Here is a 17478-nt window from a genome sequence, read left to right on the forward strand (position 1 = left end):
TCTCGTTTTCTTTTCTTTTTTTTATTCTACACACCGAGGAACAACAGGAAAATAACTTTTTTATTTTTGAGGAATGGAATGACGGGATGGCGGGATTTGACCTTCGACGACCTCGGAGGAAGACGTGAAGGGAAGACGGGAGGGATGGAAGAAGGTGAAGCACACCACCGGAGGAGATCACTTCTCTCAGGAGGTCTCCAAGGAAGCTCCTCTGGGATCCAATCCCCCCCCCCTTAAACCATCGGAATTATCACACGTTTAATAAACGACAAAAGAAATACATGCATGTCACTCAAAGGCATCAGACGGTGAACAGACGGCATTAATACAGAGCTGTTCTAACCAGTGGCCGCTCCAAGCACTTTACAACACTGCCTCACATTCACCCATTCATGCACACATTCACACACCGACGGCGGAGTCGACCACGCAGGGCGACAGCCAGCGGGTCAGGAGCAGTCAGGGTGAGGGCGTCTCGCTCAGGGACACCACGACACTCAGCAGCTAGGAGGAGGAGGAGCCGAAGGGGATCGAAACTAGCAACCATCCTGTTACCAGCCAACCCGCTCTACCTCCTGAGCCACACGTCGCCCCAAAGATGACGCCCATGAGGGGAGAGCGACAGGGGCCCCCGGGGGGGCCAGAGTGATGACGTCCCGCAGAAGGGGAGCAAGGCCCCCACCGTGCATCCAGAACAGATCTACAGCGGAGACCGGATTCATCGGGAGGCGGGCGGGACGTACTGCACCACGGTTTACCACGGCCCCTAACAACGCAAAACCGGAACCGGTGAATTGAACCAAAAGGGTCGGAGTGTTGGGAGTGTGAGCGCGTGGGGGTCGGGTTGTGAAAGGGAAGCGCACTCAGGGTAATGGAGGGGTAATGGAGAGGTAATGGAGAGGTCCGCTCGCTGGCGTTACAGGTGCTGGGCGAGCAAACAGGTGGCGAGGTGAGGTGCGGCGTCAAAACAGGACGGATCCCAGAAAAGAATGGAAGACACTCGGAGAGGGGGGGGGGGGGGGTGGGGTGGAAGGCACGACGCAGGGCTCACCGGGGCACTGGTTTGTGCATGAGCCGTTGATCGAGGTGCAGGGGAGGCTGCGTGGGAGGCGGGGATTCTGTGGATCTGCCGTTTTAAACATTTGAAGATACTGCACCACATCTCTCTCTCTCTCATCACTAAAGATATGATTCTTCCTCTTCTCTCCCCCTCTCCCCTTCTCTCTCCCTCTCAGCCAGGAGTGCAGAAACATACCTCTCATCTTCCTATAGAATATTCCTCTGTCCTCCACGGCGCTCCCGGGCCTCTCTGCACATCCCTTCCCCGACTCATCTTATGATGAATAATGCAAACATAAATTATTCACATTCTCGGGAAAAAAAAAAACAGCCCTTCAAGCTGGCGTCAGGCAGCCTTTTTAAAATATGTCCCGGGTTAGTTAGACAGAGCGCCATTGTTTATAAAGTAGAGAGGAGGACGGGGGAGGAGGAGGAGGAGGAGGAGGAGGAGTAGGACTGGGGATCGCTTACAGTAAACGCGTGTCTTTTCAAAGCCTTCTCAGACGCCAGACTCTCCACACCAGGGAACGCAGCGCTGCCACTCAGCCCGCAGGAAGACTTTCACTGAAGTCGGTTTCGCCAGCGCTGAACCCGACTCACGGCCTGATGAAGTTTCACACGACGACACTAGCAGCGGCGAGCGCCAGCCGGCCAGCCAGCCAGCCAGGGAGACAGCCAGCCAGCCAGAGAGACAGCCAGCCAGCCAGCCAGAGAGACAGCCAGAGAGACAGACAGACAGCCAGCCAGCCAGCCAGACAGAGTGGTGACAGACAGACGGCGTGTTTACGAGATGACTTAAGTGCTCTGATTGGATTAAGGCACCGAAACCGCATATTAGAAATGCTCTCAGATGAGTTCACGCACGCACGCAAGGACACGTGCGCACGCATGCACACACACACACACACACACACACACACACAGTAAAACAAAGTATAAAACCTGCTGAAGATTAACAGGTACGCAACCGCAGTGGCAGACAAACATGGGGCCCCGTTAACGGTGGAGGGCGATGAGGAGATGAGAGGCTCAGGATCAAAGCACCAGGACCGGGCGGGGGCCTCGAGTGAGACCCAACATTCAGACAACTTTGGAGCGACTTGTGGGGGGAAATGGCAAGATGTGGATGTGTTTCAGAGTGTGTCATTGTGTGTGTCATTGTGTGTGCGTATATTTCTGTGTGTGTGTGTGTGTATTTCAGTGTGTGTGTGTGTGTTTGTGTGTGTATATCAGTGGGTTTGTGTATTTCAGTGTGTGTGTGTGTGTGTGTGTGTGTTTCAGTGTGTGTGTATCTCAGTGTGTGTATTTCTGTGTGTGTGTGTGTGTGTGTGTGTGTGTGTGAGTGTGTGTATTTCAGTCTGTGTGTGTGTATTTCAGTGTGTGTGTGTGTGTGTGTGAGTGTGTGTATTTCAGTCTGTGTGTGTGTGTATTTCAGTGTGTGTGTGTGTATTTCAGTGTGTGTGTGTGTGTATTTCAGTGTGTGTGTGAGTGTGTGTATTTCAGTCTGTGTGTGTGTGTATTTCAGTGTGTGTGTGTGTGTGTGTGTATTTCAGTGTGTGAGTGTGTGTATTTCAGTGTGTGTGTGTGTGTGTTTCAGTGTGTGAGTGTGTGTATTTCAGTGTGTGTGTGTGTGGTAGGACCGGAGGGGCATTTAATTAACCTTGGATATCAGCAGCATCAGAGAGAGAGAGAGCGAGAGTGAGAGAGAGACATAGACTCACAATGTGCGGTGAGTCCCGGCCCATGGATATCACTGTCCTGTTCACCGTCCTCAGCAGCTTCTCCATGATGATCTGGACGTGCCACTGGGTGGGGCCCTGCACACACACACACACGCACACGCACACACACACACACACACACAGGTTCTAATTAGGTCCTACTCAACTCATGTCGTTTCTGATCCCTGTAGCTTCTAAACATTCTACCCAGCAACTGAGGTTGACGAAAGTTATTTGTGCAGATTGACGCTCTAACACGTGACGAAGAAATAGACCTCTGAAGAATAAGCCCCGCCTCCGAGGCTCCCGGTTCCCTCGGTCAAATGTCTATGGTTAGATAACACGGGGTTTATGAATGATCGTACATAGCAAACTCTGTAGGTGGCAGGAGAAGTAAAAGCTGCGTCACGTTTTGAACTACACACCTTTTCCATCTAGTTTCGACTGGCTTTTTGGATTGTCGGCGCCGTTAAAGAAGTAAACGATTATATATTCTACTTTAACGGCACCGACAATCCAAAAACCCAGTCGAAACTAGATTAGTTTGTTTAGTTCAAAATGTGACGCAGCTTTTACTTCTCCGCCGCCTACAAAGTTTGCTATGGGACCTATTCTTCAGAGGTCTATGGTGGTCTACTAGTACGTGACCAGTAGGACCCAACCGTGGATCCCCTCATGATCCAGAAACACGTGGATGTCCTCCAGGCCGCTCATCCACGGCCCTGTGGTCCCACCAGATCTGTGTGATGGCCTCACACACTGTCTGGATGTCTATCTGTGTCTGTGTCTGTGTCCAGCTGTCTGGATGTCCGTCTGTGTCTGTGTCCAGATGTCTGTCTGTGTCCGTGTCCAGCTGTCTGGATGTCCGTCTGTATTTGTGTCTGTGTCCAGCTGTCTGGATGTCCGTCTGTATTTGTGTCTGTGTCCAGCTGTCCGTCTGTATTTGTGTCTGTGTCCAGCTGTCTGGATGTCCGTCTGTATTTGTGTCTGTGTCCAGCTGTCTGGATGTCCGTCTGTATTTGTGTCTGTGTCCAGCTGTCTGGATGTCCGTCTGTATTTGTGTCTGTGTCCAGCTGTCTGGATGTCCGTCTGTATTTGTGTCTGTGTCCAGCTGTCTGGATGTCCGTCTGTATTTGTGTCTGTGTCCAGCTGTCTGACTGTGAGGAGAAAGTCTGAGGTTACCACCAGCGTCCTAAGGTTTCATCATTCAGTGAGTGAACACACACACACACACTGTGTTTTCAGGTATTGTACCCTCATTTCCTTAACATTGACCACCGACAACTCCCCGCCCCCACATGCACACACACACACACACACAATAACCCCCCCCCACACACACACACACACACACCGATTCAAACTCACAGACACATACACATGCGCATAGTAAGCGGGCGTGTGGGGGCGTGCGGGGGGGGCCTCTGAGACCTGGTCTTGATTTCATCAGGTGTGCTGACACCTGCCCAGACCCACACTGCGTTGTCTGTTGCACTATTGTCTGTTGTACGTCCTGGCACTTGATGAACGCACTTAGTGCAGGTTGTATTCATTCACTGTACTTAATTGTGCAGCATGTACTTAATTGTGTTGTGCATGCATGTTGTGTAGCATGTACTTAATTGTGTTGTGCATGCATGTTGTGTAGCATGTACTTAATTGTGTTGTGCATGCATGTTGTGTAGCATGTACTTAGTTGTGTAGCAGCTGCAGTAGCCTAGCTATCACTGCTGTATACGGGGAACGGGGTCGGCCTGGTGATTGTCAGTGCTTGGCACTTGGTTCTATGAACGTCTTTACTGTACCGACGGCGATGTATTGTTCCACTTCTTATGACAAATGTACTTATTGTAAGTGGCTTTGGATAAAAGCGTCTGCTAAACGCCCTGGATGTAAATGTAAACGCACTCCCGATGTAACGGAGCTCCCTGTCTGATCCCCGGGCCGCGCTCAGCGACAGGGACCCGGCCAAGTGGCATCCTGTCTCCCACAGCCGAGACCTTCACCACGGGGGGGGGGGGGGGGGCAGAGTCCCAGCGGGAGACACGACGTTTCACGTTTCACGTCCACCGCACGGTTCAACCAATCCCATCGCAGCCCAACTGAGGACTAGAGCTGAGTGCCATAGGCACGGAGGTAGATGTAAACCGTGCGTGCGTGCGTGCGTGCGTGCGCTCTAGAACTGTACGGGAACACAGCGAGGACACACCGGCACGGCACGGAGGAGTCTTTCAGTAAACAGTAGACGTGTCCTGTTTACGTACGCGTGTGTGTGTGTGTGTGTGTGTGTGTGTGTGTGTGTGTATATGGGGGAGGTTGGCAGTGCTAGGGGGGAGAGTGGGAGTTAGAGGGAGATGGGGGGGAGATGGAGGGGAGATGGAGGGGAGATGGCGTGCGCTGAACATTACAAATTAGCTCCATTATCCAACCACTCCAATTGAACTGTTTCACTTGTTATTTCTATGAGCTGACGACTGAAACCCATTAGTAACATGTCCCGTCTGTACTCGGAACCGTGGCGATGTCAATAACAGACGCTTGGCCTGTCGTCTGTCCACTACGTCTGTCCCCTACGTCTGTCCACTACGTCTGTCCACTACGTCTGTCCCCTACGTCTGTCCACTACGTCTGTCCCCTACGTCTGTCCACTACGTCTGTCCCCTACGTCTGTCCCCTACGTCTGTCCCCTACGTCTGTCCCCTACGTCTGTCCACTACGTCTGTCCCCTACGTCTGTCCCCTACGTCTGTCCACTACGTCTGTCCACTACGTCTGTCCACTACGTCTGTCCCCTACGTCTGTCCACTACGTCTGTCCCCTACGTCTGTCCCCTACGTCTGTCCACTACGTCTGTCCCCTACGTCTGTCCCCTACGTCTGTCCCCTACGTCTGTCCATCACACCAGTCCATTATATCTGTCCGAGCCCTCTGACCAGGGGGCCCCTGGAGCCCTCTGCCCGGGGCCCCTGGAGCCCTCTGACCCGGGGGCCCCTGGAGCCCTCTGCCCGGGGGCCCCTGGAGCCCTCTGACCGGGGGCCCCTGGAGCCCCTCTGACCCCGGGGCCCCTGGAGCCCTCTGGGGGCGGGGGTCCACTCACCACGTCGGTGCGGTACAGGACCTCCAGGATGTCGCTGAGCAGCTGGCAGCAGGCCTGCAGCTCCTCCTGCGCCTCCAGGTGCGTCTTCAGCTGGTCCGTCATCAGGGGCAGGAGCAGCTCACGGCAGTCTGAGGGACGGACACACACACACACACGTATGCACAGACACACACACGTGCATGTACACACACACACACGTGCATGTACACACACACACACGTGCATGTACACACACACATGCACACACACGTATGCACACACAGACAAACGTGCATGTACACACACGCACGCATGTCCACACACACACACACACACACACGTATGCACACACACACACACACACACACGCATGTACACACACGCACGCATGTCCACCCACACACACACACACACACACGCATGTCCACCCACACACACACACACACACACACACAAAAAGCAGAAGAAGTCATAAATGGGCAAAAAATGAATACGAGCTGAAGCACAGAAGGAGGAGGACCAGCCCAGACCCAGACCAGACGCTGGGCTGTAGGAGCCTCCACAGCCTCCACCCCCACGGCCTCACAGCCTCCACCCCCCACGGCCTCACAGCCTCCACCCCCACGGCCTCACAGCCTCCAGCCTCCACCCCCCACGGCCTCACAGCCTCCACCCCTCACAGCCTCCAGCCTCCACCCCCCACGGCCCCACAGCCTCCACCCCCCACGGCCTCACAGCCTCCACCCCCCACGGCCTCACAGCCTCCACCCCCCACGGCCTCACAGCCTCCACCCCCCACGGCCTCACAGCCTCCACCCCCCACGGCCTCACAGCCTCCACCCCCCACGGCCTCCACCCCCCACGGCCCCACAGCCTCCACCCTGACGGCCTCACAGCCTCCACCCCCCACGGCCCCACAGCCTCCACCCCTCACAGCCTCCACCCCTCACAGCCTCCACCCCCACAGCCTCACAGCCTCCACCCCCCACGACCTCACAGCCTCCACCCCTCACAGCCTCCACCCTGACGGCCAGCATCAGCCTCAACGTGCCTCATCAGAGTTTACATAGCGTTTCTCTCTGCTGTGTGTGTGTGTGTGTGTGTGTGTGTGTGTGTGTGTGTGTGTGTGTGTGTGTGTGTGTGTGTGTATATATATATTATATGCGTGGTGAGACCATCCTGATCTCAGAGTTCCCATTCCGTCTCTCCGGTCTTGATCCCCTTGAAAGCCTTTTCCAGAAATGGTAAAATATGCCATAGGACCAATCAGTGCAAGGGGAGGGGGGGGTATGATAGGACCAATCAGCACTCGGGGGCGGGAGTTGTCACTGTCTGAATAACAAGCAGCGCTGCTTGTTATTCAGATATGTTTTTCCTTTACCGTCAGCGGGAATTGGCAAAGGGGTCAAGAGAACGAGCGTCCCTGATTGGTCGGCGAACCTGAGGTCATTTTTACAAAACAAGTCCGCCCCGTCGAAGGGCAGACCGACACTCGATGGGAACCGCGTCTGTGAACGTCAGAACGGCCTCACATGGCTCACATGGTTCATCACTGGTAAAACCCTGTCCTCAGACCTGTGGACCAGGGGACCAGAGGACCAGGGGACCAGTGGACCAGGGGACCAGGGGACCAGAGGACCAGTGGACCAGAGGACCAGGGGACCAGAGGACCAGAGGACCAGGGGACCAGAGGACCAGGGGACCAGGGAACCAGAGGACCAGTGGACCAGGGGACCAGAGGACCAGGGGACCAGAGGACCAGAGGACCAGTGGACCAGGGGACCAGAGGACCAGAGGACCAGGGGACCAGGGGACCATTGGACCAGGGGACCAGGGGACCAAAGCTCGGGGTGCAAGGGGTGCATGCACGCGTGCACATCCACAGTCATCAGACACACACACACGCACGCACACACACACACACGCACACACGTTTCCATGGGCTGCCTAACAAGGGCTGCCAACCCGCTTGTGATGCGCTTCTGAAACGGATGCGAAGCGATGCATTGTGGGATGTTTTCTGTCATGCCCCTGAAGTCACTCACACACAGGGGGGGGGGGGGGGGGCGCAGCTGGCGAGCGTAATCATCCACCCCCCCCAACCGACCGACAAACTCATCGTAGTCACCTCAGGTACGGACACACAAGGGCAGTGTGGTGTGTGGTGAGTTGTGTGTTGGTCATGAGTCTGTCGCCCCTGTTGTTGTCGTTGTGATTATCACCCGGCTCTCAATGAGCAGCGCCTGGATAACTGACTGGCTGATCATTATTCCGTCGGACAATCATTGCATTGTGTGATTCCCCTCAGCGAGCCTGGAAGCCTTTCATACCGGGGGGGGGGGGGGGGGGAGAAATAATAATAATAAGGCGTGGAAATCGAAGAGGACCGGCTGCGGGCCGTGTCTCGTCTCCGCAGCCGCAGTAAATTAAGAAATTGAACCAAAAGCAAAAAGAGGGGGGGGGAGGGGGGGGAGGGGTGGGGAGGCAGACGGAGCGAAAATAAAAAAGACCAGGAGACGATGGACTAATTAAGAAAGTGCAGCCGCGAGCGACACAAAGCCAGGAATATAAAGAGGGCCGGGCGCTGCGCGGGGCCTTGGCTCCGCCCGCGACACGCTTCAGGAGAGCTGCTGAGCCCGAGGCGCGGTGCCGACCTGCAGATCAGGGGCGGCCCACCGCCTCTCTGCCGGTGTTACGGTCAGCCACCGTCGGAGTGGGGGGGGGGGGGGGCGCTCAGATGCTCGGCCCAGGCCGACATCCCCCCCACACCCACAAACTGACTCGCCTCGTCCGCCGCAAATATTTTGGGAGCTATATACGAGACGAAGCGGCAGTCTGCCAGGCGAGGCTTGGCAGTGCTGAGGTGTGAATGTGAGTGTCAGTGTGTGTGTGTGTGTGTCAGTGTGTGTGTGTGTGTGTGTGTGTGTGTGTGTGTGGGGGGGGGGGGGGGCTGGCCATAAGGTGAGTGTGAGGATGTGGCAGGAGGCCGACTGGAACTATCTCGCCAGACCACATGGCTGCTTCTCAAACTTCCTGTGGATGTTTTACACAAACATGTGACCCCCATCGTCGCCTCTCTCCGTCCCCTCCTCCTCCTCCTCCTCCTCCTCCTCCACCCCCTCGTTACGGGGATCAGCCCGGACGGAGGGGGGAGGGGGGGGGGGGGGGGGGGTGCACCTCCAGCCAGGAGCTTTACTGGGCGTCCAGAAAGAGTCACCTTGAAGAAATACCTTGTGCCAAATGGAGCGGTGATACAGCTGTGAACTAGAGCGTGTTTGTTTGTGTTGAGGGAGCCCGCTGGCTGGTGATGTACGTGCTCCGACTCAGATGTTATCGAGAGAGAGAGAGAGTGACGGAGAGAGAATGAGAGTGACCGAGATATATATATAGAGAGAGAGAGAGAGAGTGAGTGACAGAGTGAGAGAGCGAGAGATAAAGCGAGAGAGACAGAGAGAGAGACTGACACTGAGAGACCGAGAGAGAGAGAGAGAGAGAGAGACAGAGACAGAGACAGAGACAGAGAGAGAGAGACAGAGACAGACAGAGAGAGACAGAGACAGACAGAGAGAGACAGAGACAGAGAGAGAGACAGAGACAGAGAGAGACCGAGAGAGAGACAGAGAGAGAGAGACAGAGAGAGAGACAGAGAGAGAGACAGACAGAGAGACACACAGAGAGACAGAGACAGAGAGAGAGACAGAGAGAGAGACAGAGAGAGAGAGACCAAGAGAGAGACAGAGAGAGAAACAGAGACAGAGAGAGAGAGAGAGAGAGAGAGAAACAGAGACAGAGAGAGAGAGAGACACACACAGAGAGACAGAGAGAGAGACAGAGAGAGACCAAGAGAGAGACAGAGAGAGAGAGAGAGAGACACCGAGAGAGAGACAGAAGACAGAGACAGAGACAGAGACAGACAGAGAGAGACCAAGAGAGAGACAGAGACAGAGAGAGAAACAGACAGAGAGAGAAACAGAGACAGAGACAGAGACAGAGAGAGAGAGAGAGAGAGAGAGAGAGAGAGAGACAGAGAGAGAGAGAGAGACACACAGAGAGAGACAGAGAGAGAGAGAGAGACACACAGAGAGAGACAGAAACAGAGAGAGAGACCAAGAGAGAGACAGAGAGAGAGACCGAGAGAGAGAGAGACACCGAGAGAGAGTCAGAGACAGAGACCCTTCAAGGCCCCTTTCAGCTTCTGCTGAAGGAGGCGTTGCTACAGCTGTGAACTAGAGACCAGCGGACATGTTTGTCTGTGTAGGTCGAGGCCGCTGGCCTCAGAGGTGCACGTGCTCTCGCTCATCAGACGTTTGACGAGAGCGAAGGCCTGGGGGGGCCGTCTCTTTGAGGACGTCGTCCACTTTGGTCTGTGGACGAGGGAGAAGGTACGTAGCAGACGTGACGTGACGTGACGTCTCGGGCCGGCCCGTCGAACGGACGCTCACCCCGAGCGGCGGGCCGCATTTAATACGAGCTCTCAAACGGAAGCCGTTTTATATGTTAATATTAACGGCTCGGCATTCGGGGGGGGGGGGAAAGAATTCTGGACACAAACAAACGGGAGGAACGGAGGAACAGAGCCACCAGCGAGCGTGGGGAACGCATAACGATGAGGGAGCAGACAGCACAGAGGAACCCGCTCAAACGACGTGTTTACGACTTCACCGGCGGCTGCTGCCTCAAGGTCCTCGTGTTGGTCGATACCACGCCCTCCAGGGGATTGGCTGACCAGCCGACCTATCGGCAACCACCTTGTTGGAAGGAGGAGGCTGAGGGCTCGGGGGTGAGGGAGGGGGGAGGGGGATATTGGGCGGGGGGGGGGCAGGTTGTAATTAACATGAAGAATCCCACAGCAGCGTGGGGGGGGGGTCGGTAAGACTGATTAAACCTGCCTTAGAACACTGTAGCAATCATCCCAGTGGAGATAAACTGTGTTTAAAGCATGGCTGGGAGGGGGGGGGGTGTGGGGGGTGGACTGGGACGTTGGCCGGACTCATTAGCCCTCACTGTTTTTAATTTAACCAGCGCTATTTCTGCAGAGAAGTCATGAGCATACACGTGCGTGCGTGCGTGCGTGCGTGCGTGCGTGCGTGCGTGCGTGCGTGCGTGCGTGCGTGCGTGCGTGCGTGCGTGCGTGCGTGCGTGCGTGCACACTCCGCCCTCGATACGGTACTCCTCGGAGATACATGCTCTTGTTTCTCTGCTGCTGCCGCTAAACGTGGAGCAGCAGAGTGTCGGGACGAGAGCGTCGTCGGGGGGGGGGGGGGGGAAATTAGGTGAGCCGTGGGGGGGGGGGGGGGGGGGGGACACTTGTTAGCACGTAGCAGTCAGAGCGCTCTGGAGCGCCATGGTGACGCTGCCCGCCACCGTGAATTAACGTCAGTCCCAAGCCACACTCCCGTTTGAGGGAACGTGCACGTGGGTTTGAGCGAGCGTGCACGTGGGTTTGAGCGAGCGCGCATGTGGGTTTGAGCGAGCGTGCACGTGGGTTTGAGCGAGCGCGCACGTGGGTTTGCGCGAGCGCGCACGTGGGTTTGAGCGAGCGCGCACGTGGCGTATCGGTCCGTTGGAGGGTTGAATTTAATTGCCGGCGTTTTCTTTCTTGATGTCAGCTCAACCGCAAAAACATTGGAAAAACTAAATATTGATTTCCCTTACCACGGTCTTATCATGGACCGGACGCCCGGGGATTGATGAGCTGAGGCCTCAAACGAAAAGGTTGCACTATCTTTTGTTGCATCGGCCAGATAGAGAGATAAAAGCGAGAGAGAGCGAGAGAGAGAGAGAGACAGAGAGAGCGAGGTGCTGATACGGAGGATTAGCTGGTGTGCTTACTGGTGGACGATAACGAGGTCTTTCCGAAAAGCCTCGTCGATGACTTTTACCGAAAACTCAGAGGCCTGTGTGTGTAGGTCTGTGTGTGTCTGCATGTGTCTGCATGTGTGTGTGCGTGTGTGTGTGTGTGTGCGAATGATTCCCAGTAGCAGAATGCGCATGTGTATCAGCATGGGTGCGCATGCATGTGTGTGTGTGCGTGAGCATGTGTGTGTGTGTGTGTGAGCGTGTGTGTGCGTGCGTGTGTGAGCATGTGTGTGTGCGCGTGTGCGTGCGTGTGCACACTCTACAGGTGCCCTTACCGTGCTGGGTGAAGAGGTCGCTGTGGACGATGTCTATCAGACACTCCAGCTTCTGTTTCACCAGCCGGCCCTGGGGAACCTTCTGGATGAATTCCGTGAACAGCTTACTGCCGAGACGAGAGCGGGAGAGAAACAGCGGGGGTTAGACACCTCAACCTCCACGTAGAGAACCACATCCCCCGCTACGACCTTTAACCTCTGTATGAAGAGAATCAACCACCCTACGACCTTTAACCTCTGTATAAAGAGAATCAACCACCCTATGACCTTTAACCTCTGTATAAAGAGACACATCCAGGTATGAGGTAGACACCTTTATGATAGGTGATATGAAGAGTGGTCAGACCATCCAATGTGGTGCAACGTCTTCCTGAAGGTATAAAAGTATAACCATGTCCTCCTATGAAAGGTCAGACATTCACACAACTTGTATTCAAAAGGGCAACGTTTAGCCTTGGAACTAAAGGTTTCTGTGTGCCTGTGTGTGTGCGTGTGCGTGCGTGTGCGTGTGTGTGTGTATATGCGTGTCTTTCTGATAAAAATAAATTGAAAGGTTAGCATTACGGTTTTTTTGGTGTTGCATATGCGATACAAAGACGACCATACAGATAAGTCATCGATTAAAAAGTATTTCATTTATAACTAATCAATGAGAGTAGGGCTTAGGGCCCTCTGGTCAACAGGACACAACAGAGCCAGGCTGTGTGGGGCCCCTGGCCCAGTGTGTGGGGCCCCTGGCCCAGTGTGTGGGCCCCTGCTCAGGGGTACTCTGAGCTAACACTGGTACTGGGGTGGATGGAGGGGGTACTCTGAGTTAACACTGGTACTGGGGTGGATGGAGGGGGTACTCTGAGCTAACACTGGTACCGGGGTGGATGGAGGGGGTACTCTGAGCCAACACTGGTACTGGGGTGGATGGAGGGGGTACTCTGAGCCAACACTGGTACTGGGGTGGATGGAGGGGGTACTCTGAGCTAACACTGGTACTGGGGTGGATAATAACAAACAAACACAGTACCCGCGAGGTATTTCTGGACAATGGCGAAAGCTTTGTTTATTGAAGAAAATGTCGCGCAAAAGTTTGCCTGCTCTGACCTCACACGGTCACTAGTGAGCCCTGATTGGTCAGAACCCAGCAGAGAGGAGAACGTGGACCTCATCTCTCATGAGCTCACGGTTGTTATTTTCAGTTTGTTGTCCCTAAATGCCTGCAAATAAAAAAAAGAACTATCCACTAATCCACTATTGAAGCATTAATTATGTTTTCACGCATTTCCTGCCAATGCTACATCGTGATTATTGTACATCTTTAATGAGGCATATTAATCAGGCCGGCATGTACCTAGTCTCTGCCATGACCATGTGCTGCGTGGCATCTCATTTCCCTTTAAACTCATTGTGCTGACACACACACAGCCACGCAGATGACTGATGAAAAACAATCCGAGTGTGAAGGGAACACGAGAATGATCTAACATCTTAAAAAAATGTATCAGAAGTAATCCCAGGAAACAGAGGAATGAGTAATTATGTTTTTCGTCCCTCTTGTTGTTCACTGGCCAGCGCCTCACTCCCATTAGTGGAGTGTATCGCTGCGTGAACGACGCCGGCGTGAGGACGCTGCTTCTTCTCAGCTCGCTGACGGACATTAAAGAGCTTCTCTCCGGGGAGGCCTGGAGTGAGACGCAGAGTAGAGTCCAACTGGGACTCCACTCTGAAGAGATAAAAATCAAAGGGATCGAAACGGCGTTCCTCGATGAAAATCTGTGATATTGAACCAGTGAATTCAAAATAAGTGGGTCAGAAACTGCTTGGATCCCTGTTGTGCGGATGCGGAGTGCCAAACTTTATTGAGCTCAATTTTCAAACACCAAAACAATATCTGACAACCGGGTTCAATTATTAATATGTGTATTATTAATATGTGTTCAACTGGACCGAGAGAGAGCGAGAGAGAATGTTTAAGCGTTTTCTGTGTCTCTCGACCAAAGTCTCATCTCATATAAAATCACAGTTCAATTTAAATGGAAAAGACCTACAAACTGAAGCCGTCAGGTGGGCTGTTTTGATAGGGTTTAAATTGACCTTCCATTGGCTAATCTGATTGGCCTTAACAAGCCACTCTGCAGTCCTACCAGCCAATCAGGTCTTATTCAGAGAGGACCTCATTAGGATTAAACTCCGAAGTCACTCGAAGGAATCTAGATCAGAAGTCGTTTGAGCGACATCTCCACGCCATTTTTGTGTAAAGCCTTTCCGACACGCCCCGTCGTGAGTCCCCACCAAATCCCCAAGTCTTTTCCCAGAAACAAAGAAGCACAGGAATCACCGCCGACGCTCCCAGAGAGACGAAGACCTACCTCAGCTCCTTGGGATCAAAGACCAGCTTCACGTCGTTCACGATGGTGGGGATGTACTTCAGCGCCGCGCCCTGGACCGAAGGGAGAGAGAAACAAATGGCGGACATGAGGAGCAGCCTCTGGTGGAGATGAGGGACTCAAACTCAGTTCCCCCACCCGGCCCCGCGCTCAGAACCAAGACGCCTGCGCGGTGAGTAGTAGTAGTAGTAGTAGTAGTAGTAGTAGTAGCAGTAGTGGTGGTAGTGGTAGTAGTAGTAGTAGGTTTATTATCCCAAAGGGAAACTTGGTTTGCAGACAGGTAAAAGCATACAAGAAATACATTAAAACATCAACAGTGACCACTACACATAAGACACACAGGGCAACACACAACCGTCAGGTCTGGAATTCAGTATTCTGCAAATTTAGCAAGGATATGGCCCTAGGTAGAAATGAGTTTTTGGTCCATTGCATCTGCAAAAAGAGACTCTGAATCCACGGCCTGAGGGGAGAACCTCAACCTGTTGGTGAAGGGGGTGGCTTTTACTTTTGTCTAAAATCGAGTTGACTTTACGGAAGACCTGTTCCTCGAATATATACGTCAGAGGAGTCTGTGGCGTTCCTATTAACTTGCCAGCCTTGACTTACCGTCACAATATGACGTCGTATGCTTAGCCCATGAGTAAAGGAAAAAAGCCCATCGAGTCTCAGAAGAAGACTAAGCTAAGCAACTCAAAAGAGTTCCGAGTGCCACTGGTCCATCCCACCCAGGATGCGGTGTTCTGATGTTCCCCAGAGTGCTTCCGTCGAATTTATTCAGCGGCGCAGCACTGTTCCCGTTTAATCGCTTTAATTTAATCGCTCAAGTATTGAATACGCCACCGGTTTCGCCGGAACGGTTTCGCTGGTCGCGGCTGACGCAGCCTGGAGACCTACGGTTCACCGTAAACCCTCCGTGTCATCATGACGGAGCGACACCACCCTCTGTGGGCCTCCATCACTGAGGCCTACGGTGAACACCAGGCATTGAGGTGTGTCACTAGTGCATGCCATCCAAGTGCTGCATAAACATTTAGAGTCCGAGTCCCAGAGATAGAGGGTAAGGGGGACGGGGCATGAGCGCTACGCTTCATTGTGCAGGATGGGGCATCGAATGACCAGGGAGAGGAGGGGGGGGGGGGGGGGGGGGTCAGTTTAATTACAGAGTTGGCGTCCGTCCGGCTCAATCTTTGTTTACGGTGGCATCTGTGTCGCGTCGGCCGTCACCAAAGCGCTTTGGTCGCAGCCGTTGGGAGCGGGAATCTGTTGCAGTGGGCAGAGCCAAGAGACGTGGGGAATGGCGAGCCTTGGTCAGAGCATTGAAAGCGTCGCCCCCCCCCCCCCGGTCGTACGCATTGATTGAAAAGATGTCCCTTCTACGGCACCTGGAACGCTTTGTCAACGCTGAAAGGAGAGATTTCTAAACGCGTCGCGCGATGCACAATGCTCGATTTCCCGCCCGTGATTTCACCTCTCTCGGGATACGCAGTGTCGAGTATTAATTATCTCTGGAGCTACTTCTGCTGAGCCCTCAGGCAGAGAGGTGGCCCGGTCACTGGCCCCGCATGCCTCTGTGTGTCCGTGTGTGTGTGTGTGTGTGTGTGTGTTTGTTTGCATGCCTGTGCGGCTGTGTGCATGTGTGTGTGGTTGTGTGTGCATGCTTGCGTGGTTTTGTGCACGTGTGCATGCATGTGGTTGTGTGCATGCCTGTGTGTGTGTGTGTGTGTGTGTTTGTGTGCTACCTGTGATTTGTGTGCATGCCTGTTTGGTTGTGCACACGCCTGCAAGTGTATATACGTGCGTACGTGCGTGCGTGCATGTGCGCCTGTGTAAGCGTGTGCATGTGTGTGTGTCTCTGTGTGGGCCTATGCGTATGCATGTGTGATTCAAATATGACTGTGTGTGTGTGTGTGTGTGTGTGTGTGTGTGTGTGTGTGTGTGTGTGTGTGACTGTGTGCCTCTACAGATGTTTGGGTGACTGGGAGGTCTTATTAGCTGCCAGCTGTCACGCGGCTTCAAGGAGGCCCAGACATACGTCCCCCGCCTTTCAAGCTGCCTTCCTCAGGATCAATTTTTAATTTACCGTCGCTAAAGCCAAAGCTAATATATCAGCCAATTACACACTGGCTGACTCCTAATTGACTCTGGGACAGCATCTATCTGCTCTGCGCACACACTCGCGCACACACACACACACACACACACACACACACACACACACACACACACACACACACACACACACACACACACACACACACACACACACACACACACACACACACACACACAGTACCAGTCGGTGTGTCTACGAGGTTGGCTGCGTGCTGTTCCTCTCTAGAGAGAAGTCGAGCCAGTCGGTGTGTGTGTGTGTGTGTGTGTGTGTGTATTTAGGTGTGTGTGTGTATTTGCGCGTGCGTGCGTGCGTGCGTGTGTGCGTGCATGCGTGCGGCGGACGTTGAGCAGGGCTCCAAGGTCGGAGAGAGCATCGTATTCAACAACAAACGGAAAAGAGCAAGAGAGACACCAAGAGGAGGAGGAGGAAGAGGAGGAGGAGGAGGAGAAGAGGAGGAGGAGGAGGAGGAGGAGGAGTACCTTGAGGAGCAGCTAGGGGACAGGAAGAGCCAGGTGGAGGTCAGCAGCAGGGTTGGGAGGGGAGAGGGTCCACAGACAGACGGGGGTCAGGGAGAGAGGCCGAGAGAGAGAGGAAACATGCAGAGAGAAAATACAGAGAGAGAGAGAGAGACAGTGGGCAAAGACAGCCGACACTCCCTGAGCAGAACGCAGGTAGAGCCACACAGGAGGAGGAGGAGGAGATGCTCCCCGTGGTGACAGCATGCAGAGCAGGAATAACTTTATACAGAAGGGATCAGCGCCGACAGGGGGAACAACACATCATAAATAACAACTGGAACAAGAACAGTCAAAGAATTTGTGCAACAGTCAATTTTAAAACACTGAAAACTATTTGTTTTTTTATCTTTTTTTTGGGGGGGGACGGGGGGGGGGGGGACGTAGACGTAGTAGAAGGCGGTTATGTGTTCTTTAGACGGCCGGCCGACCGAGCTGTGAAGGGATGTGGGAGACCCTGATATCAGCCTACAAGTGTCC

General features: G+C 53.9%; 1 protein-coding gene across 1 annotated transcript in view; it reads right to left on the minus strand.

Annotated features, from left to right (window-relative positions):
- LOC311355817 (dedicator of cytokinesis protein 1-like) overlaps window positions 1-17478 on the minus strand; it is a gene marked incomplete at its 3' end in the record, with an annotated part of 111955 nt that overhangs the window by 44530 nt on the left and 49947 nt on the right. The window contains exons 13-16 of the mRNA XM_084475647.1: window positions 14350-14420; window positions 11990-12096; window positions 5877-6004; window positions 2781-2876 (exon numbers count right to left, since the gene is read on the minus strand). Coding sequence (XP_084331773.1) covers window positions 2781-2876; window positions 5877-6004; window positions 11990-12096; window positions 14350-14420 — 402 coding nt within the window. The remainder of the gene's footprint in view (window positions 1-2780; window positions 2877-5876; window positions 6005-11989; window positions 12097-14349; window positions 14421-17478) is intronic.

Source organism: Micromesistius poutassou (assembly GCF_964030765.1).
Source record: "Micromesistius poutassou genome assembly, chromosome: 11".
NCBI lineage: Eukaryota > Metazoa > Chordata > Actinopteri > Gadiformes > Gadidae > Micromesistius > Micromesistius poutassou.